Source organism: Ascaphus truei, chromosome 2 (assembly GCF_040206685.1).
Source record: "Ascaphus truei isolate aAscTru1 chromosome 2, aAscTru1.hap1, whole genome shotgun sequence".
NCBI lineage: Eukaryota > Metazoa > Chordata > Amphibia > Anura > Ascaphidae > Ascaphus > Ascaphus truei.
Genome location: NC_134484.1, coordinates 393175355 through 393199862, shown reverse-complemented (window position 1 = coordinate 393199862; position 24508 = coordinate 393175355). Strand labels below are relative to the sequence as shown.

The following is a 24508-nucleotide window of genomic DNA, read 5'->3' as shown; positions in this document are numbered from 1 at the left end:
ATATATCAAATGGGTAAACACGGGAAGGATGTTGATCCAGGAAGTAATCTGATTGCCGATTATTGAGTCAGGAAGGAATTTATTTATCCCCTTATGAGATATCATTGGATGATATTTCACTGGGGGTTGTTGTATGCCTTCCTCTGGATCAATATACTGGAAGTACGGATATTGGATAAAGTATCTGTTGTCTAAATTTAGCGTAGGTTGAACTTGATGGAAGCATGTCTTTTTTCAACCTCCGTTACTATGTAACTATGTACTATGATATCAATCTCCTGGAACTGTACACACTATTTAAAAATGTAATAAAACATATATATGTCCATGAGATGCTAAGGTTCTGCGATGGTGTGGGGAACAGGACAGGCTTTTGATGATCTTTAGATTCCACTCAGGGTGTCAGCGCCTCCAGCTCTAGCAGGCTCCACGATTTCCAGAGACAGTCCCCCACTAGGGCAGATTTCAAATTCATATAAAAAGGGATGATTTATTGGCTGCAGCCACTGCTAGCAGTACAGCGAATGCATGAGGATTGATCTGGGTCTCCAGACCACTGGATGATGTTTGGGCCCTAGTATAATATTGAGACCTTGGTTCAGCTTGATCTTACTCTGTCAGCCCAGAAGGGACTGACTGGCATATCTCACTCCCAGCCGGGAGGAGCAGCACACACCCCCTCTCTCTAGGAGGGATGGAAGAGAACTACCTATAAATTTAGCACTTCCTCTCTGATGTACCAGAAGTGGAGGGCACAAGGTCTGCACCATGATTGGTTATACACAGACCCTTGAGTCACCATGGGAGGGGGCGGGGTTGGCAATGCCCCTAGGATAGCCTTCCACCGCCTGTAGCTATCAGAACTTACATGACAGTAGGCAGAGAGGCAGTCTGGACCAGCCATGGCTACATATATTATATGGTAATGGTGGTTTTAAAACTTGATAATGGTAGAACCAACCATTGTTTGCGAACAATAGCAATGTTGGACTAGATTTTCTTACGCCCTCTGCACTGAAGTCCCTATAGCATGTATATTTAGTACTGTCTGTGTATGTAATGTAAGCTTTCTGTGGCAGGAATCGTTCCACATTCTCAACATTTAAATTTATGTCTTCGTACCTTATTTTTGTGTTGCATCTATTGTTTGCATCCTTACATGATAAAACAGTGTTCATCAATGCCATGATAGATCATTAGAATTGTATATAGTATATTGTAACATAAAAAATCTGACTTGTGGGGTGGGGCTTTTCCTGTTCTTATAAATGGAAGCTCTAGTATTTATTTATGCTGCTTTTAAGGCATTTTGTTTAGCCACTATCTCAAAGTAAGTTAATAACACTTGAATTAAATATCAAGTATTTATGTTTTAACTTTGAGGAAAATTGTGTATTTTAAAACGTGTAATTCCTTGTTGTTTGAAACCATAGAAAACAAACATACCAGCAATTCTACGTGCACCAAAAGAGAGAAAACCAAGTAAGAGAGAGGGAGGAACACTAAAGACCTCAACATTGCCAGCAGTGTTGTACAGGTAATGCTTATTTTTACTATGATTAGCATTACAAAGTAATACTATTTTGCTCCCGAGAAGATGTACAACAGACACAATACATTTGTAATAACTGCCACTATGTAATTAACCCTAACATATCAAGGCATGTGTTCGTCACAACACATGCTGTTTGTCTGATGTTACATATATTTATTTCCTGAGGGAAGTTGGATTAAGTGTCCACTGATTTCTTTATTTTTTTTCTGTGAAGTTGCGGAATATGCAAGAAGAACCATGATCAACATCTACTTCTGCTGTGTGATACTTGTAAACTCCACTATCACCTTGGGTGTCTGGATCCTCCTCTAACAAGGATGCCTAAAAAAACTAAAAATAGCTACTGGTAAGTGTGTTTTTGAAATTTGATTGTAAATAGATTTTACATTGGATAAGTGTTATGCAGAGCTGTAACCGTTAAAATTCTAATATTCTTTAGTATATATAATACTGGAAGGGGTAATCGTTCCATATTTTACCAACACAAGCATTAGTATTGACAACATTCACATAAATAATACATTCTTACTCAAAAGACCAACTGTGATAAAATGCTGGGGTTCACCGATGAGTGGCATCACCTCCCTTATCCAGTGCTTAGTTAATCTCCCACAGTGTTTCATAGTACAGTATATGCCAAGGGTGGGCAACTCCAGTCTTCATGGGCTACCAGACAGGTAAGATTTTAAGGATATCCCAGCTTCATCACAGGTGGCTCAGTCAGACAGAGCCAGCTGTGGTGAAGCCAGGATAGCCTTCAAATCTGACCTGTTTGGTAGCCCTTGAGGACTGGAGTTGCCCACCCCTGGTAAATGCCATCACTTATGCCAAGAGCTATTAGTTTTATTGACACACAGTGTTACCTCATATTTTTATTTTTTTGTAACTTTTTTTTTCTTTAAATCAAGCACACTTATTTGAAACCATGTTTTTATATTATTTTAGCATATACTCAGATTTATATTCATTCTATTCAGATGAAATTGTTTAATAATTTGCTATTTTCTACATAGCTATGCACATCATTGTTTTAAGTGGTTTTTTTGTAATCCATGAAAGTTCGATTCTGTCCTCTAATTTTTTTGGGGGCGAATTTGCAAACCGCAAAACATTATAGTAGCACCTCTCTCCTCCCTTTAAAATTTTTGACTTTAACTTTTTTGTTTTTTTTAATTGATCTATTTATTTTTTACCACGATGGGAAACAGGGTATCCTCAGCTGAAACAAGGCATTTTCAGCGCTGGGGACTTCCTTGTTTCTGAGATACTTACTTAGGCCTGTTGCAGTCCCCTCCAGGGATAACAAAATGGCAGTTTAATTCACGGGAAACTTAAATATTAGTAGATACCTGTATAAGTGCTGCCTAAACATACATATGGCTCCAGGTGAAAGGTTTGTGAGATCTACACTGGCACATTAGGGTACAGCCACACTGTTAATCCTTTAAAAGAAAAGAGGAAACATGGATCCATTTTTCAGTTTGACTTAATTCGGGAGGTTCTCTGAAATTGAATTGACACGTTTTTTTTTAGTTGACTGTGTTTTTCCTGGATATTTACAAGAAGTAGCAGGACTGTGATCAGCCCAGAATTCCGGAGCTCGTATGAACTACATAGGAGCATAGCTGAGAATTCCGGAGCTCATATGAACTACATAGGAGTATAGCTGAGAATTCCGGAGCTCATATGAACTACATAGGAGTATAGCTGGAGACAGTGTGAAGTGGGAAAAGTTCAATCCTCTCCCCCTGTTGATAATAAATAAGAATGTGATATATGTGGCAACTGGCTATTCATTAGAAGCACAATCATGTCGCCATCTTTACTCACGATTCACCGGCTGGAAACCAAAGGCAGATGGGGAGGGAGGAGGGAGGGGAGAGCAGAAGCAGCCCCTCCACTCAGATACTGCAATCCCTGCTGTGTAGAAAATTAACCCCTTCGGTGGAGTATGTCCAAAGATTTTCAGGTTGTAGTAACCCAGCACAACTCCGGTTATGCTCCGCTAGCATCAGCTGTTTGACCGCAGTGACGGGGAGATGATAGCTGGAACCGGAGGGCAGTCTGACCAGCATCTATACAGACAAGCTCCTGGCTGAACCGGCTGCTTCACTGGCAGGGAGCCGGAACACTTGAGTCCATAATACTTGTCTGTGTGTCTCTAGCGCAGCATGCATCCAGGCATGTAACAGGCATCAAGGGTTATTCAAACATAGAAAATCCGGAGCAGAGCTAGAAAGAAGGTGTACTGGTGGGACAGAGGCCCAATATCAAAAATGTATTAAATTAAAAACATACAGACGAGACTATGAGTATTCTGAAGCTTGCCTTAAACTAGCCCGGTTACATTCTGGGTATGTGCTGGGTGTAACCTGGCTAGTTTAAAGCAAGTTTAAGGCATTTCTGCATTAATGGCCCATCAGATTAACAGCGGGGGTCCCTAGCAGTCCCAATTAAAACTGAATGGGCCATCAATGCAGAAATGCCTTAAACTTGCTTTAAACTAGCCAGGTTACACCCAGCACATACCCAGAATGTAACCGGGCTAGTTTAAGGCAAGCTTTAGAATACTCGTGGTCTCGTCTGTATGTTTTTAATTTAATAAATTTTTGATATTGGCCCTCTGTCCCACCGGTACACCTTCTTTCTAGCTGTGCTCCGGATTTTCTATTTTTGAATAACCCTTGCTTCTTGGATATTTAGGCTTTGACTAAACTTAATGCATTTTTGTCAGTTAACGGTCCATTAAAATGATACCTTAAAAATAAGTGAATGCACTTTTTAACAATAATTTTGTTAATTTGTCGATCATAACATTGCATTTACGGATTTGCTGATAATCTTTTTTTTGTTCAATATTCAACTGGCATTTTCTTTATCCTCCCATTTACCCACTTTGTGTTACCTTTAAAAGTTTTATTTTTAAAATCTTTGCTGTTCCTCACTATGGTTAATCTAAAAGGATAATCCATTTGTGTCAATTTGACAGACCATTCTGTCTCAAAAATTGGTTGAGCAGGAAATCTGTGCTTTTATTCTGCCTTTTAACTAAATTGAAAGACCCATTAAGGGGCATCTGTCCAGAGAGATAATATGGGTGCTTCTCAGTTGGAGACCAGTTAGAGTAGGTCAGGTAGATGCACTTCTTTTATTTCTAACTACGTACATGTCTATTTGGGGAATCACACGCCTGAGTAATACTTCTGATCGCAAAGTTTGCTTCTACTTTTAATTAGTCCAAATGTACTTTGAAAGATAAGATTATAGTCGGGAAATAGAGCTGTATTGATTGCATCCTTTTCATCATATAATGTGCCTTTATATATCCTTTTCAAGACAAGTCAACGAAGCATTAGATAGATCTTCGTTTTAACTGTGAACTGAATCGTAGTTTTAGCATGTTGTTATTTTTCTTCATGTTTTCCTCCTTACTTGCAAAATGCAGTGTCATTTCTTTTAACGCATGAACAGTGTGGCTGTACCCCGATGTGCCAGCATAGCTGTCACAAACATTTCATTTGGAGCTGCTATATGAATGTATAACTGTGACCACTTGCTGTACTGTGCACATTACACGACAAAAACTTCAGTTCATTTGAGTTGGCAAAGTAGGAATTATTGTATATCGCGCAATGCCCATGCACATGTGTGGGCTAAAATGCAAATTTGATTTAGTGTACTTGAATCTTTCCAGGGATAACCTTTTGGGTGGTGGGAGGGAGGGTGGGGAAGGGGATGTAACGGGAGTGGGGTTAATAACCTCTTCTGCTAGATCAATATAATAGAAATATTGCTAACTATTCCACCAACTTCAAAAATGAAAATGCAGGCACACTGTTGACCTTTCCCACTATGGTAAGGCGCAATTTTTCTATTTGAATGGGCCACATACATTTTGCAAGCAAAGCGAATATCCATTCGTGTGCCCTAAAAATGGTCATTGTTGGCATATTTGCTTTTTTTAATTTTTGGGACTGTTGGGTATATTAAGTGCAAAAGGTATTTTTGCTGACTTAAATATGCCACAGTTTACAGGTAGTAAAGAAATGTGCACAGAACAAATGTCTAACAATAGGAATCTGAATTAAATTGTTAAATGCAATGGCAGAAACGAGACATTCAACTTTTTAAAAATGTCAGCACAAGAAGATTACAGAGAGGCTCTCTGGGTAGGGTGACCAGACGTCCCGGTTTAACCACACAGTCACATTTTTTACGCTAATGCCCCGTGTCCCAACTATCATCTGCTAATGTCCCGGTTTTGCCGGGAGCAGGGACTGCAGCTGCAATTTGTCCTCTGGCCATTAGGTGGCGTTGTGCAGCTCATGCAGCTTCTCCTCTCCCTGGCTGCAGCGTGCTGTTAATGAGAAGGTAAGAGAAAGTGTGTGTCTCTTGCATTGTGTCTTGCGTGTGCCTCAGGCAGCAGGCTTGGTTACGATCAGACTCCAATGACAATCTAGTAATGTTACCTGTAGAGGCTGAGAAGAGACCCAAAACATTTCTGAGGTGCTCTGACAAGTCACTGGACCTTACCACCCATCGCTCTCCCAGTAGAGAAAAGACTCCTGTATCCCCTTAGTTATTACTGTGTGCGAGGAGCAGAAGAATTTCATCAACACAAAATTGGTATGCCTAAAATGGCAATATTAGCTATGCTGAGTACTTTAAATTACATAGGTGGCATGGAGGGAATGCAATGTGTTAAAATATGTGCTTCTTTGCCACCCAATGGTGAAATGCTGCATTAATCCCTCTCCTGCTCCAAATAACTAATTCTACTTGCAAGTTCCTTGGACATAGTGACATTGAGGCATGTAGTTTAGAGGGTCAGCAGTCAATAAAGGAAATCGGTGTCAGTGGTTGGTGAATGTAAAATAGGAGGAGGAAGAAACGTTACAGATGACGTTGAAAGAAGAGCCTAATGTTTGCCATAATTAAGTCTTGAAGAGTAGCCAACAGGCAAGGTTTTCAGGACAACACAAGTTTGTCTTAGTAATAATTAGATCTAGGTTAATTAGATATTAATTGAGCCTGTTGATTGGTCCAGACCAACTAAACAAGCAATTGGGGGATCAGAAGTACTCCCATGACAATGAAAGCATGTAGAATTCTGTACTGGCCATAAAACAAAGTAGATTTCTGCAAGGAACCATATCGTTTTATATACATTCACGACAGGGATATGTTAAAGCCACAGTCTTAATTTAATGTGGGAAAATGTTTCACACCAAAAATCTAAATAAATCTGAGATACTAATACTGGTGCTCTTTAAGTCACTGAGGGGAGGCCCGCTGCAATCCAAGTACAGGATACACAAGAAAGGAAGAGTAGAGGCTCCACGGATTTTATAAATTCAATAATTTATTTAAGCCAAATAAAGTGTCCAACGTTTCGGATGTCGCTGCAGCCTTTGTCTTGGAGTGGCCACTTGTTGACAAAGGCTGCTGTGACAGCCAAAACGTTGTACACATTATTTGGCTTCAATAAATTATTGCATTTATAAAATCGGTGAAGCCTCTACTCTTCCTTTCTTGTAATGCAGCAGTCGTAAACATGTAATCATAAAATAATTTATGAAACTTTTTTCCAGAAATCACCAATTGTGATTATCTTCCTTTATAGAGCACCTTGGTACAAACGTTTGCAAATATTTAGCGGATTCAACAGTTCGCGAATATACTGCCAACATCTGGTACATTTTATGAATAAAGAATGAAGTACCCATTTAAAAAATCTGTGAAACAGCACTTCCAATCCACTTCAATCAATTGTGAAAGTGCAATTTAAAAAATCAAAAAATAAAACCTTATCATATCTTCCTTGGACATCTCCCTGGTCTCTAAAGGCATTATCTTCACCTGCACACACATGCAGGTATTTGTGTTATACTTGTATAAAGGAGATCTGAATAATTCATATCTTAGGTTCTGAAAAGAACCCATTCAATGTAGGTAAATATGTGAGGTACTTGGCTGCAATTCTTATTTCATGAGCAACTGTACGTATACTCTAGGCTGTCAATATTAGTTGGGAGATGGGTAGTAACTTCCCCTGTTAATCTTATCTGTCTAGTACAACTTTTTCTCTGTTGAAAAAACGTTATTGAATGACTTGCATTGTACGCTTGGAATTTGTCAAATTCTGTGAACGTTTTCAAATGATTATTTAGCATCTATTGGCTGTCTTTTATTTTGTGTCCGTGCCTTTTGCAGTAATGTATTCACTGCATTACTAAGCAAGTCAGATTTATATGAAATAAATGTTTATGGATGCCTTCTGTTATTCTAACTCCTAATATTTCACCTAGGCAATGCTCTGAGTGTGACCAGGCAGGTAGCAGCGACATGGAAGCAGACTTCGCCATGGAAACCTTACCCAATGGGACCAAGAGATCAAGAAGGCAGATAAAGGAACCAGTAAAATTTGTCTCACAGGATGGGCCACAAGAAACTAAGAAGACTCCTGTGAGAAGCACAGTAAGTTTTATCAATTCATAAATATCGAAAATTATTTTTATTTTTTTATGTGGGAAAAGATTCACTGACAAACTAATTTGACAAAGCTTCTGCAAACTAGCCATTAAGAGAGCAGTTAATCTTAAAACAGATGTTGACATTCTAGTCTAGTACAGCTAGGCTGTTTAATCTAATTGTTTCTGACGTTTCACCAATCATAATTTGTCTTAAGGGTAATATGTTTTTTCTTATCTCAGTAATAGCCATTTCATTTATACTGTAGCAAAACACTGAAACAAATTATGTGTGAGATGAGCAAAGTACACAAAGGGGAAAACGATTACTATATTGCATGTATATATATATATGTGTGTTTGTATGTATATATATATATATATATATATATATATATATATATATATATATATATATTATAATATAATATATCTTATCCCAGTTTTGCACCCCTCAGTGCAAGGCTGAGCAGAGGCCGATTTTTCTTTTTACTCAATGAGATGAGCAACGACCTATATATTTTGTGCATATTATTTTTTATTAAATATTTTTACCACTATACAGGTTCAGCAAATGTACTGCTGCGACACACTTTATTCGAGCAAATACCCAGTATGTACCTGGCAGATACCTGGAATGTGCCGCTCCTCACCTCTGACAAGCCCCGTTGCATTTGCCTTCCCAGCCTGGGTTCATGCCTGGCTTATGGGCGGCTGATCTGTTAAATGATAATGATTAGGATATAATAGGCTGCAATGCTTCGCGTGTCTACCAGATGGCATAAATTCATGAATTGTAATGCAATATATATATATATACTGTGCAGTATTGCAGCCTTTGGGAATAAAATGCTTCAATCCCTGCCTGAAAAATAACTCAATGCACTCGGGCAGAAAACAGTCACAAACCTCAATACACCCGGGTATACCCGAATTCGTGGGACCAGCCGAGCTCGAATAAAGTGTGTCGCCAGTGTAAGTTGTTAAATGTACTCTACAAGTCCCCATGTATGCTCTATAATTGCTATAATGCCAAATGTGTGCTGCAGTGTTAATCAATTGTATATTTAACATAGGTTGAAATTGATGGCCATGTCCTTTTTTTTTTCAACCTCATCTACAATGTAATTGTGCAACTATAATCTCTGTTGGAATTTCCCAAATCATTTTTAAATAATAAAGAAATAAAGTTTTGTACTGAAAAATAGAGATAAGTTTGTATTTACCAGTCTTTATCATTGTTAGATTCTCTTATCATCCTCTACCATACTGTGATCTTTTACGATTTCTTTTCTGTATTCCTGTAATTAAAGGTTTTTATTGGATTTCTGTGTCACAAAAAAACATAAAAGTGGGAGAAATATCTCTTACCGATGTTAACAAAATAATACATCTCCTATATTGATACTTTGATTTATAAAGTGAACTACAGATTCTTACTCCTGTTTTCTTAAGTAGAATCACAATAATTTTGTTACTAAAGAAAAACGAAATAAATTCTATTAAAATACAAGAAAGCAAGACAATTATTGATACAAGCAATTTCTTTGGTGCCTAGAGTACTTTTAAGACCACGTTACATTTTAATTCTATTATTTATTTATTTTTACTTCTTTTTTACGCACAGTTTCTCTGCTTTGATAGACTTGGGGGTCCTGCAATGTTCCCATCTCCATGAAATTAGACTTACAATTTTTCCTGTAGAAAGTCTCTCCCAAGAATGTTGCAGCACTGTATTGTCTCGGTCCCTCTTGTGTGCGAGCTTTGAAATTCTCATTTTATGTAAATTAGAGGGTCCCTAGAACTTGGAGCATCGCAATTGTGCTCAATACCATTCTTCCCCTTGGGTCTTCTCCTTAAAACTCTGTAAAAATGCATATAAAATGATCAAATATATATATATTTTAATTATCCTACATGACTACTGACAAGGCACAGTTTTCTCATAGAAATTTGCTACTGTACATACCAAATATTTCCCAAATCAAATCTTTATTTTCCTGTTCCCCACCTGGCAGTGGGTACTAATTGGGATTAGCTCCTCCCTCAGCATAGGTACGTTAGGACAGCAAACTTTTCTGCAGGGACTTGGTATATAAGCCCCTCCCTTTCCCTGCAGAGGCAGTCTTTTTCCTTTCCTACAGCATAGCAGGTAGTGTGTGTTATTTTGCTAAATTGGGACTTACCAGGACTGTGTTAGTGCAGTTCAATGTCGGGGGTCGTCAGCCTCTCTTCCCCCTGAAGCTCTGACAGAAGCACTGTCTAGAACAGACATCTAGAGGCCCTGTGATCGGTCAAAACACTGCAGAAGCATCTGTGAATGCAGGCAGACTGGAACCATGACTGGGGTAAGACACACAGGATTCCTGTGTAGGCAAGAAGCAGAGAAACACAAATCCCCTTAAAGCGGAAATGACGCTCTGACGTCACGTGTGCGATGTCACTATGCGGACCCCACCATAGTTCTTAAAGGGGCAATAGCATCTAATGATATTTGTGAAACGTTTTCTTGGGACTAATGATACTGCTGCCTTGCACAGAATAATTATATAAGCAAAGGGTCGCTGCCCAAAACTTTTAGGTGAGTCCCAAGATAGTAAAGTGATTGTAATACAAAACTCGGTAATTAACAATGGAGTGAAGATTGTTTTCTATATGCTCTATCTTTGATGCAATACCTCTGGAGAAGGAAGGTGGCTAGGAGAGCCAGGATATGTGTAACCTGCAATAAGCCAGGCTTGCAATAAAAACGTGCGGCCTGCAATAAACCAGAATATGTGAGGCCTGCAATAAATATGTGCGGCTTGCAATAAGCCAGGATATATATACGTCTTACAATAAATACAGTATGTGCGTCTTGCAATAAATATGTGTGGCTTCCAATAAGCCAGGATATGAGCAGCTAGCAATAAGCCAGGATATGCACGACTTGCAATAAGCCAGGATATGCGCGGCTTGCAATAAACCAGGATATGAGCGGCTAGCAATAAACCAGGTGTAAGGGAGTGGAGGGGTCAAACTCCCTTTACAGGGCAGGAAACTGCACTGGTGTTGGGTATCCTACCTTAACTGGGAGTTGGAGGTAATTAAATTCTGATTGAGCAGGGATTTATAAATCTGGAATTGGCCTGCACAAGGACTGCTTTTCCCCAGCAAGGGGGGAGATTGATTTTCTCCCAGCCAGGAAGGACGCTGTCTGCTCTGGTTCCACCAGCCTTGCAGGAAGCACAGCTGCTTGGACCCCACCCAGGACATCGAATACTTCACGCTGAACACAGCCCTGCTCCCCGGAACCGACGTTCCCAAATTCCTAGAGAGAATGACCTGGAGCACTGGGATGGATTCCCCAGCACCTCAAAGATAAGAACTATTTTGGCATATGACTTTTGTTATTGTTATGATATGGAAGTAGGACAGCTAGCCAGGAGGATAGCTATGGACTGGCTTGTATAGTTAGTTTCCCTAACAGGAATAGGATTTTGTTTTATGATTTGTTTTGCTTATGGGGACAGGGTGCCCATTATTTTGTTTGTGGTCTAATAAAAACCATTGCAGTTAAAACCTTAAACAACCATTTTAGCATCTTACTGACCTCTGCTACAGCCTGCTCCGTCACACCAGGATATATGCGGCTTGCAATTAACCAGGATATGCGTGGCTTGCATTAAACCAGAATATGCGTGGCTTGCAATAAGCCAGAATATGCTCGGCTTGTAATAAATCAGAATATGCGCGGCTTGCAATAAGCCAGGATATGCACGGCTTTTAGTAAGCCAGTGCTCGAAGCAAATCATTATGCAGAGTGCATAAGTCTGCGGCCAGGAGCCCAATGACCAGATTTCTACTCTCCTATCGTGGATGAAGGATACAGTCTCTCACATTACGGATAAACTGACCCGGAAGAGATCAATGTCGCAAACCTCAATAGGGGAGGATCATCTTCGTCAGAGGAGTCTGATGTGCTATAGCAGTACCTGGTAGGAGAGTACTATAATTCATCTGATGATAGGGACTGAGTAGAATTGGCCTGATGAGAAATTGGTCACACAGAGATGCTTTTCAATGCTTTCCTGCATGTACCAAGTGCACAAAAAATATTTGTGATTTGAGGTAAATGAAAGGCATTAACAATATACCACATTCCGTTCGGTTTGCCAATCTCTCCCAGAATCTTCACCAAGTTGTCAGTAGGTTAGTCGCCGAATTCAGGGGGGAAAAAATCAGATCTATTTTTATCTAGTTCAGCGGTTGATATCTCGGGAAAGATTTTCTGATACAGCATATGCAGAAAGTTATTGTTTTCTGGGGTGGCACGTATGGATAACAAACTCCCATAGAGTTACTTAATTCCATCTCGGTCCCTAATGTTCCTGTGGGTCATATTCCAAATGGAACAAGGAAGGGTTTGTCTACCCACAGCAGAATGAAGTCATTGGCAGTACAATTCACAAAGAAGGTAAAGTCAGGTCTCGCCTAAAAGACTGCATGACCTTGGTGGGGAAATTCGCTTCAACGCTAGGCATTATAGAGTGGGCCAGACTCCACATAAGGCCACTCAAAAGGAATTTGCTGGATCAATGGAACAAAGATCCAAGATCCTTACACCAAGGAGTATGGCTCCATCTCTCAATAAAGCAGGATTTAAAATGGGAGAATCGGCAGAAAATAGATAACCAGGTTTCTTTCTGGATAGAAAATTTGTTAACTGTCACCCCAGATGCCAGGAAGTTGGGGAGCATAGGTGAGACTTCATTGGCCCAAGGCATTTTGCCAATATTTCACAGCAACCTCTCAGCAATTCTGCTAGTTAATTGCGTTTAAAGAAAAAAAGGGAATCTCTGTTCTTTCGAGACCAAGTTCAAGGCATAAATATGAGGATAGAATCTGACTGCACAATACTAAAATATGTTGCGAGGCAAAGGGAAATCCAGAAGTGCACAGCTTCTATCTCTAGCCGTTACAATGCTTTCTGGGGCCAAATGCCATTTCATCTTTTTTTTGGCAGGTAACGGTCCCAAACCCCAAAATACGACGGCCAATGTTCTAACCTGAATCATCATCCGAATGGGAACTGGACTTGAAAGTATTCCAACAGTTCATGGTTTGGTGGGGACCACCCCAAATAGATGTGATGGCAACACATCAAAACAAGAAGGGGGAACATTTTCTGCTCAAAGTACTCCCATCATCTCGCCAGCCAGGTAGACACTTTAAGTTCCGTTGGAACTTCGATTTAACTTGTATTTTCCTATCGATACCTCTTATAGCAAAGATCCTATGAGAGATGAGGCAGTAGCAATAATTCCTTCCTGGCCAAGGATGATATGGTTTCCCCATCTGGTGAGTATGGCACTAAATTTACCTTGGCATCTCCCACTGTCTCAGAAACTTCTTCTTAAACAAAGACCAGTACAACACCCAGATCTAAAGAAATTGGCTCTAGCGGCATGGAGGTTGAGCAATAAACGTTAAAATTAAAGGGCTGTTCTGCATAATATCAATGCTAAGCCAGAAAATAGTCACCCTCATCTATTTATTGTGTCTGGCTCTGTTTTCAGGAATAAAGTAGGAAAATGAGCATCAATTGTTTCAATCCTTCCTCTGTCACCCTGGTTGCATTTTTACAACCTTGTTTTAAGAAAAGCCTTGTCTTCTTTATTAAGAAAAGATATAGCATCATTCGTTCTGAGACTTCTACAGTCGGTCAGGCACCTGAGACTTCAAATGAAATGTGTGGTACCAACGGGGGATCTTTCACTAGTGTTGGACACTTGTAGATCTTTACCCTTTTGAACCTTTGCAGCATTGACCGTTAAGATTATTAATGTAGAAGACAGTATTGTTTGTTAGCAATTACATCTGCAAGAAGAGTGGAAGAATTGCAGGCGCCCTCTTGCAGAGAACATTCTCTCATTTTTCAGCAGGACAAAGCAGTCCTAAGACCTCTATCATGTTTCCTTCCAAAAGTCGTATCCTCATTTCACTTCAATGAAGAGCTCAATTTTAGCATTCTACCCAAATCCTGCAAATCTTTATGCGGTGAGACTACATACTGTAACTTAAATGTAGTAAGGTGCTTGAAGGTAACCATACTCAAATTAAATGATGAAACAAAAAAGTGTGCTCAAAATGATCAATTAAAAAATACAGAACATCATCGGATTATTTATAATCAGACGGTCCTAGAAGAGGGCAGCAAGTCCCAAAGGCAACCTTATCATGATGGATTAATTAATTTATCAAACTTGTCTATAACCTTAAAGGCAAACGTGTCGGATATGGAATAAAGGCACATTCAACCAAGGCAGAATCAACCTCATGGGCATTCAAAGCCAATGCATCTTAAAGGCAAGTTTGTAAAGCTACGGTCTGGTCCTCGTTGAGATCTTTGTGTAATACTACAAGATGGACCTTCATGCCTTAGCTGAAGGAAGCCTTGGCAGGAGAATTCTGCAATCGATTGTAGATTGATTGAATCTTTAACTAAAAAATGGTGTATTGTTGTCCTCGTTTTCTCTCCCATTGGGTTAGCTTTGGTACATCCCAATTAGTACCCACTGCCATGTGGGGAACAGAAAAATATTTTTTTTAAATGTTGGTTTACCGAAATGTTCTGCTGTACTAAACTATGGGTCAATCATACCCTCCCTATAATGAACGTAAATCAGTTATATTTATAGCTTTGGGAGATACCGAAACTGCTACTGAAGGGAAAGGGAGGGGCCAGGCCCTACCAGAAATGTTGTATCCTACATATGCTGAGGGAGGAGCTACTTCCAATTGGTTCTCACTGCCATTAGTGGAGTACAGAGGGAAAAAAATTGACAGTAGGCTGAATAAATCTTCTATTTTTTGCCTCCAGATGCCTTTGTTCTTTAAACACGAACACGCACCAGACATTTGGAGTCTGTCTGCACGGCTGTTCTTTGAATAGATGAAGAAAACATGTATGAAAAGTTATGAATTAAGTAGAAATAGCCGTGCTAGTACAGAGTAAATGAGTTCTTCAGTATAAGGTGATACTTTTTTTTTATTTGGACTAACAATTGGTATTATAAGACAACCTTTCGAGAGTTTTCTCTCTTACACAGGTCAGCAATTCTGATTTACAAAGATTCCATGAGTTAAACACCGTTGTGAAAAAAAACCAACAAAAAAACAAGATAGCCATATAAGGCAGATGATGTAGGGATGGAATGGTAAATAAACAGACAACAATAAATTGATGAAAGGGACTGTGAGACAGAACCATAGACACATTAGCAGTGTGGTGGTGGGGGGGGGGGGGAGAAGGGGTTAATTGTTATATTATCAGAGAGGCTGGGAGAAACATTTAAAAAAATGCTTGATTATGTGTTAGAAACCCAATATCGACATTAAGTCCTCTTATTTCTGTGTCAAAGAGACTGCAATGGGCATGAGAATGGCACCGCAATATGCCAATATTTTTATTGCCAATTTTGAACAGAGATTCTTACCACATGCCTCCACAAACCTTACAAATATTAGACCCATCGATCTGTTTATAATATGGACAGAGGGCAAAGAAAATCTAAAAAAAAAAATGTGAGTCCTTGAATGAATTCCACCCATCAAATAATCTCAAAATACATATTCAGCAAACCTAGTGAACTTTCTAGATACTAAAGTAACACTGAAGAATTGCAAATTACACATCTGTATACAACAAACCCACAGACGGATGTAGTTACCTCCATAACTCCACCTTCCATCTCACTCATACAAAATGAGTCATCATACACATCCAGGCTACAAGATATCACTGTATATGCTCTAACACTTAAAATAAATGTATGTAGCCACTAGCTAGTGGTATGTGTGTGGTTGTTTTTTTCTTCTTGTATTGATTGGAGCATGTGTTCTCGTGGGGCTTTACGTGCAATTGTGATTGTTGTGGCAATTGTCTTTGGCTTGTATCCCTTCTGTCTGTCAGAGTTGTGAGGTGTCTGTTTCTGTCTTTAATGCCAGAACGTGTATACGTGTGTGTGTATCTATCTACACACCCACACGTGTGTGTGTGTGTGTGTGTGTGTGTGTGTGTGTGTGTGTGTGTGTGTGTGTGTGTGTGTGTGTGTGTGTGTGTGTGTGTGTGTGTGTGTGTGTGTGTGTGTGTGTGTGTGTGTGATAAAAAAGGAAATGTGCGCTCACAACTACTAATACACTATAAAATAAGTGCTTAAATATCAAAAGTAATTGATAAATGATTCTAATAATAAAGGTGATAACAGACCAAATGCATTTGAAGTTGACAAATTGTGCCCAATAAAGAAAGGGGTATAGTTCCTGTGATAAACAATAATATATAACTGATACCAGGAAAAGTTCCTTAAAAATAGGAAGAGTCTGTAGGGATAAAATACCCTATTCCGGATTCAAAGGCTGCTACTCTAATGAATGAACCTCAGCCAAAAGAAAATTAAAGAAAACAATGAGAAGCACACACACCAAAGTAAAAATAATAACAAAAAACTGTTAATTTATTCCATGAAATGCAAATGCTCACTGACAAATCAGACTAAAAAAACATTGATACTGTTGTTGCAAGTAATGAAGTCACAGGTACCAGGTAACATGATTTTAACCCCAGAGTAAGTAGTCCAGTTATCAAGCAAATTCTAGAAGGTCTTCAGCTACTGTGCAAAGTAGAATAAATTGCCTTTTGGTGAATAGAGTCCCCACATGAAAGGTCTTCATAAATATAAAAGTTGATGGTATTGCTGGTGGTAAGGACTCAAACAGTGGAGTAGTTACAGTAGTAATACACCACTATAGTGGCAGTGGAATCCAGTGATCTAGGCTATAGTTGGTTCTCCATTCACAGAAAAACAGTCCAATGAATTAGCTGTATGTCCTCGCTTACAGGATATCAGGCAATTAGCTAGCTGATCATTCCCCATTGGGAGGGGTACTAGCGGGCAGAACAATAAATTAAAAACCTCTGTCACAGACCTTTTTGCCGGCATTATTATATCCTAAGTAGCTGAAGACTTCCTATGATTTGCTTGATAACTGGACTAGTGCTGTGGTTAACATCATATTACCTGGTACCCGTGACTTTACTTGCAACAACAGTTTTAAACTTTTTTTGTCTGGTTTGTCAGTGAGCATTTACATTTTATGGAATAAATGACCATTTTTTAAAAATTATTATTTTCACCTTGGTGCACGCGTCTCTATCTCGATAGATAGATAGATAGATAGATAGATAGATAGATAGATAGATAGATAGATAGAGATATATATAAAATAAAAAATGAATAGATGATACCGTTCTGTGGCTAACTAAATGCTTTTATTTGTGCAAGCTTTCAAGATACACTGATCTCTTCTTCCGGCAGTGCTACAATGGATAAAGCAAGAGAGGTTTTTACCTAAAAACAGTGCACCTGGGAATGTATCTGACTGAAGCCTATCCCTCCCCCCTGTGCAGTATGCGATTTATGACTTAAGGTGTAAAATGGTCCCTGAATGTTAGTGATGCATGCATGTGTGTAAATATAAATTTATAAAGTGCCAACAGTCTATACAGCGCTTTACAAAAGGTGTGTGTGGAGTGGAAGTATATACCAATGGTGTGGGTAGGTGTAGAAATGTAAGAGGGTGAAGCATTACTATTAGTGTGTGTAGATACTATATGGTCCCTATTGGTATATAGGGATCAAATTACATTGTACTTTTGTATGTGTAATGCTGTGTGTGCATTCATACAGCGCAGTATGTATAGACATGGCCTTTAGCACTCATGGGAAGAGAGTTCTCTTGTGTAAGGGTCTCGGTTCTCTTGTGTGCGGTCTCGGTTTAGCCCACCGCTAAGTGTCCCGACCAGTTTCCTCAATTTGTATTCATGCAACCGTCTCTCTTTCGGTGTTCTAAGATTACCTATGAGTATGGCTACCTTCAGATTGTTCATCTAATGGCCAGAGTCAGACAAATGTTCGCCGACAGGACGGTCTCTTTTTCCACGTGTGATGCTGTGGCAATGCAGATTAATTCGCTTGTTTAGCTCCTGTCCCGTATCACCTATGTAGTAGCAGCCTCCCGGGCAGTTCATGCTCTTGATGAGGTAGATGACATTGCTGGAGGAACAGGTGACCTTCGTCTGATTTTGTACTTCAGATTCCTGTGTGGTATTTGTATTGTGCCCATTGTGTGGAGCATTGCGCAGGTTTTGCATCTTGCGTCCTGGCATGGTCGTGTCCCGGATTTAGTTGCACTGTTGAATACTTGACTCCTCACCATCATTTTCTTGAGGATTGAGGTTGTCTGTATGATAAGGGTGTTTCAGGGAAGACCTGTTGCAGTCTTGTATCTTCCTGGAGAATGGATTGTAGTTCCCTGGCGATCTTGCATAAGGCTTCTAGGTGTGGATTATATGACCACCAAAGATACCCTGTCTCTTGTCTCGATCACTTCTTGGTATTCTTGTGACTTTGTGGATTTGGTGGTCTACAATTCTGTGGTTATATCCACGGTTTATGAAATCCGATCTCAAGGCTGTAATCCGCTGGCCGCTGTCTGCTATGTCGGAGCATATCTGGCTGTATCGTATGGCTTGACTGTAGATTGTTGCATGCTTAGTCTGTGTGTGGTGGAAGCTGTTGTCCCTCAAATAGCTGGCTTTGTCTGTAGGTTTGCGGTATACAGAAGTCTGTAGTTGGTTGTTCTTTATAGTAATGGGAGTGTCTAGGAAATATACTTCGTCCAGGGAATGGGTGAGTTTGTGGTTGATGGTCGGGTGGAATGTATTGAAGTTCTCATGGAACTGTATGAGGTCCTGTTCACCAGAGGTCTAAATCAGGAGGATGTCATCGATGTACCTAAGGTATGTAAGGGGTTTCAAGTGACAGATGGAAAAAAAGTCACTTTCCAGTTTTGCGCAGAACAGATTGGCATACTGTGGCGCCATCAGAGTGCCCATAGCGGTCCCGGTTGTCTGGAAGGATGTGTAATTTCCAAATGTGAAGTAGTTATGGGTCAGAATAAATTCGATGCATTTAGTCACTGTCTCTGTGAGGGGCTCCTGTGGTCTCAGAAAGTATCTGCAGGCTGAAATCCCATCCTCGTGGGGGTTGTTTGTATAAAGTGATTCTACATCCATGGTTGCTAGTAGTATTCCTGTTGGGAGGGGGCCAATGGCATTAAGTTTGTTTAGCAGGTCGGTGGTGCCTGGATATAGCTGGGTATGTACCTGTCATTAAGTTTTAGAATGCCTTCCACCCAGCCAGAAATATTCTCAGTCAGTGTGTCAGTACCAGAGATAATGGGGCGCCCAGGGCTTCCCTCTTTGTCAATTTTATGGAGCATGTACAATTTGCCAGGTTTTGGGTTAGCTGATATCAGGTCCAGAATTTGTTCTCGTGTGGATCGGGAGTGTTTAATGATCCTGTTGAGTTCTCTCATGTATTTTTTTTGTTGGATCCTCCTGCAGTTTGGTGTAATACTTTGCATCAAAGAGTTGTCTGTGCACTTCCCGCAGGTAGTCTGTGGTGTTCATTATGACCACTGCTCCTCCGTTGTCAGCAGGTTCGATTATGTTGTGGTTGACCTTTAGCAATTCTATGGCTCTCCTCTCCATCAGTGTCAGATTATACGTTTGTTGCCTTACTTTGTCAAGGATGGTGGGTTTGGCTCTGTGTGTAAAGCTTTCGATGTACCTGTCCAGTTTGGGATTGCGCCCAGTTTGTGGGATCCAGTTGGATTTTTGCTTCTTCCTGCTCATTGCAGAAGGAGGGCCGCTGCACGTGTTGGCACAATCGTGGTCGTGTCTGTCATGGAAGAACTCCTTATTACGCAGTCTTCTGAAGAACTCGTCCAGGTCACTGCACAGCTGAATCTTGTCCATAGGCTTGGTAGGGCAGAATGTGAGACCCTTTGATAATATTGAGGACTCTGCTTGATTTGGTGTGTAGTCTGAGATGTTAACAGTGCAGTTCTGCTGTTGGTGATTGTCCCTGTTTGTATTGTTTGTGGTTGTGCTGGCTGCTGCAGAGTATCTCATTCTCAGCCTCAGTCTGTGGCGTTTCTTTTCCTTTTTGCTAATTAGACCCTTCAGGAATTTTTCATGGAATATTTAGAGTCCTCTCCATGTGTCTGCATGTATTTCTTGTGTGTTCAGGATGCTAGCGGGATGTGGGTGTGAAGAGCACACAGAAAGATCCCCAAAAGGGCGCACTGCAGACCTGAGTGGTATTAAATCATGGTCCTTGAGTACGCAAACATACAACATATAAAAATTTATTAGAACATAATAGACCAAATCACTACATAAATATTAAAATCAAGAACTCCTGATGCCTCACTAGTACTGAATAAGACTAGCTCGGGTTGTATGTCAGATAAGGAAAGTATATACCAGGGTGATATAACTATAGTTCATAGAGCTAGGCCCATCCCAATGAAAGACTCCTCTTGAGGACTCATGGGTTGGGGTATTAATATATCAAGTAGAGGTATTGGAGGTATTAGGAGAACTTTATAATAAAAACTTTAATATGCACCATTGCAACGATACCTCTACTTGAGGCGTATATACTAAACATAATGCTGGTCTCTATCTCTATGCTAGTACCTCCAAAACGATAACATCTACGTGACTGCACTTAGCCACGAGTCTAAACGGAGGCTGCACCGCACAGCTATCTGGATATAGCGGCATTTTAAAACATATATATTCCGGCCAGACATGGCGCACAGAATTGCGCAATACTCACCAGAGGGTTATGCTGCAAACTGTGCCCGCCATCACACTGACCCATGATGTGAATAGTGTTGAGATCCACACCACGATACATGTATATACCCCTGGCTGCGAGCATTAGAAATTATACTGGCCACACACAGTGCACAGCATTGCGCAACACTTACCTGAGGGTTATGCTGCAAACTGTGACTGTGATCACACGGATACACGATGTGAAATGGGTTGAGATCTATACCACGATAAACATCTATATTTCTGGCCGCGAGCATTGAAATAGCTCCAGTGATACAGTATATATACCATTATTAGTATACACTTATACCGGATATCAGCTGGACCACAGCGGGCTCTATCTATTGGCAACTAATAGCCGACACTGTCTCTCAGGAATTACACGGGGAGAAACACAGGTCCACCACATGACGTCATTGTTACATTGGAACAACTGTATCTCTAGGCGTGCAACCCAATACGGCACCTGACATGCCAAGTGCTTAGATGTTTTAACAGAGCTTGGGCACAGTGTGAATAATTTGATAGCCACCTACAGTCTACAACGTTACCTTAGATACCCACCATAACATTTGTATGGGAATGTGGCAGTGCGCCAGTGTATAGACACCCCATCTGAGAGTACAATCAGTGGCATCTTTGGGATAAAGCCGTTAGAGCTACAGTCCAGCGATGGTCTGCGGAACACATTACCTTAAAGCTGATAGGGTGTCTCTAAGACTCAGTATATACGGGGCAAGGAATTAGTATCAGAACTCTACTACTCAGAGCTGCATATCTCTGCACTGACTCGGCATCTTTGGTTACTGTTACATATATTCACCTAAGAGTACTGATGTCTATTATGACAATAACCACATAGGGTCTCTATACCTAAGTATGCAGCAACTCTAATTACTGTAGTATACCACATGAGTCATCAAGCCTGAGCTATATACTCTTGATACCCATCAGCATCACACCGATGAAGGCCAGCCATTCATCATCATCTCTATGGATATAACTATTCAATCACCACACTAGCTAGGAAATCCACCTGATCTCTACCTTACACATCTACATGTAGATTGGGACACATATAGGTGTTCAGCAAGTACACATTTAAGTGTTACATCCCTTTTACATCTCCTCTTATCTATATTGGGTTCTATTACAGGTATATTAATACCCCAACCCATGAGTCCTCAAGAGGAGTCTTTCTTTGGGATGGGCCTAGCTCTATGAACTATAGTTATATCACCCTCGTATATACTTTCCTTATCTGACATACATCCCGAGCTAGTCTTATTCAGTACTAGTGAGGCATCAGGAGTTCTTGATTTTAATATTTATTTATGTAGTGATTTGGTCTATTATGTCCTAATAAATTTTTATATGTTGTATGTTTGCGTACTCAAGGACCATGATTTAATACCACTCAGGTCTGCAGTGCGCCCTTTTGGGGATCTTTCTGTATGCTCTTCACACCCACATCCCGCTAGCCGTCTATCTATCCCTGGCAGCACGCGACCTCATCCACTCATTCAGGGGTTTTGAGCGAGGCACCACAATCTCTAACGTGTTCAGGATGCTGTATATAGTTTCTTTTGTCTTTCTCCTATTGCTGTAACAGATGCTAATCAGATGGTTCCTTAATCTTTCAGAGGTCCTGGTGCCCAGTTGAGAGAATTTTGTGTTGTTGGGTCAGGTAAAATTATTAATCAATTCACGCTGATGTCATATAAATTGATTTACTTCCACTGGGCGTCTTCATTTACTGGTAATTACATTTTTCACACAGCAAAAGACAAAAATTCCTAACACTACATCCAATGTGACAAAATACATTCTACAATTTTGGGGTTCTTAATCTTGCTGGGATATTGTGTGTTTACATTTTTCACTGTTCACATAATCCACACCTTTATGTGATACATTAGGAAGTGTTTTCTGCCATTGGGTGAGACAATGCCAGTTTACATGAAGAATTTTGGTGCGGGATTATTTTGGTATGAATTTTTTTTTCCCATTTGGTAAAATCCAAATAAACATACCCGCATGTTGAGGAAATACTGAATTACATTTACACTGTTCCCACTATGCCGCTAGTCTGTTGTTGTATCTATCTACAGTGCTTTATTCTCATATTAGTTAGACCATTGTATAATATAAATAATTTCAACCAAATCTTTGTTATTGTTTAGGTATCATTTAATTATCATATGCTCACATCATATGCAGGTATTTTTCTTTTCTGCTATGTGTTCCACATATGATTGTAGACTGCTAGTTTTGGCTTAAAGTTACTTTTCTAGTGTGGTTGTGCATAAATTTGTGCATAGATACATATTTATTCACTCATTTTAATTGAGGTTACATAGATGAGGTTGAAAAAAGACATATGTCCATCAAGTAAACCTACAGTACTGTATGCTAAATTTAGTCAACTGAGATAATCGTCTGATTTTTGTATTTATATTAGTCCATCAGAAATCAAACAAAAAAAATCATTGAAACATTAGGTTTTATCTCTCATAAAATGAATTCCTTCCTTACTCCAGCAATGGCAATATAATTTGTCCCTGGATCTACATCATTCCTATGTTTAACTTATTTAGTATGGTATGTTCCTGTATACATTTCCTTTCTAAAAAGATGTCTTAACCGTTTTTTTTAACCCCCCCAAGATATCTATTGCATCTGCCATCACCGTCACCATTGTATTAAATTGCACATTGTTACTTCCCTTACTGTAAATAGTTGTTTCCTTCTGTTGCTGGTGAAAACGCCTTTCTTCCAATCTTAAAGGAAGATCCCGTCTCATTTTGTACTGTCCTTGGAATTACAAGTTCCCTTGGAAGTAACTCATATTGACATTGAATGTATTTGTAAATGGTTCTACCCCCTCTTAGATACTCTTTCTCTAATGTAAGGTTTAATCTGGCAACAGTTCACAACTCTATTGTACAGAAACCAATAGCAGCTACAAGTTTAAGAGCATAATCTGGGTGATTGCCTTTAAATAAAAAAACACTTATTTGAATATATATTTTCAAATCTATTTGTATAGATACTAAGCTAAAGAAAAATAGCTTGCATCCTTTTATGTTATGTCATAATGCATTTAGCAGAGCCTGCCCTGTCTTCCACAGGCAAAGAGTGGCTTCCAGCCCTAAGCATGGGGCTAGGCTATCCCCTTAACACTCCCTTTGTTACTGCTTACCTTATAAGGAGCTGTGTGGGTGGGTCTTTATACTGTGGCAAAGTTTTATAAGGGGAAATAGGATCAGGAAAGTCATTACGCGCCCAACTGCTGATGTCCCAGAACTCCTTTGCCGTCTCCAGGCAGAAGCAAGGGCCCACGAGGCCGGATGGCTCCAACACGAGCTGCAGAACCATTGGTGGAGGGCGGCTGAGGCTTCTAGCAGCGGAGGTGAGGCTTCGGGAGGTGGAGGCGGGGCTTTGGCGGAGCACTTCAGAGGCCCACGTGGTCGGAGCGGAGGAGAGCCAGAACGACGCTCACGCAGGCGCACTAGACCTCCCGATCGACTGAGCCCTGAGGGGGATCCTGCGGCGTCAGCACGTAGCTGTGGGAGGCGGAGCAGGCCGGTTGCCAGGACGGCTGCTGGTAAGAGGAGGACCCTGAGGCTAACGCCCACTTCCTCTAGATTTAATACCCTCCTTCCCCAGTGAGGCCCTAAGAGGATAACATACGGTTTGAGGCCCTTAGTAGCCCCCTTGGGAGTGATGGGCCTGGGGTTTGTGCCAATT

General features: G+C 40.2%; 1 protein-coding gene across 27 annotated transcripts in view; it reads left to right on the top strand.

Annotated features, from left to right (window-relative positions):
• PHF14 (PHD finger protein 14) overlaps window positions 1–24508 on the top strand; it is a 416918-nt gene that overhangs the window by 110252 nt on the left and 282158 nt on the right. For 7 of the 27 annotated variants that reach the window (XR_012799268.1, XM_075587242.1, XM_075587243.1 and 4 more), the window contains 5 exons: window positions 1434–1537; window positions 1770–1901; window positions 5864–5926; window positions 7864–8032; window positions 24063–24170. Coding sequence is in view for 22 of the 27 variants with exons in the window: in XM_075587242.1 (XP_075443357.1) it covers window positions 1434–1537; window positions 1770–1901; window positions 5864–5926; window positions 7864–8032; window positions 24063–24170 (576 nt within the window). In the remaining 5 variants the exon portion in view is untranslated. Of the gene's footprint in view, window positions 1–1433; window positions 1538–1769; window positions 1902–5863; window positions 5927–7863; window positions 8033–13030; window positions 13524–24062; window positions 24366–24508 lie in introns of those variants that run through there. The other 20 variants (XM_075587254.1, XM_075587253.1, XM_075587249.1 and 17 more) reach the window with 7 other exon arrangements.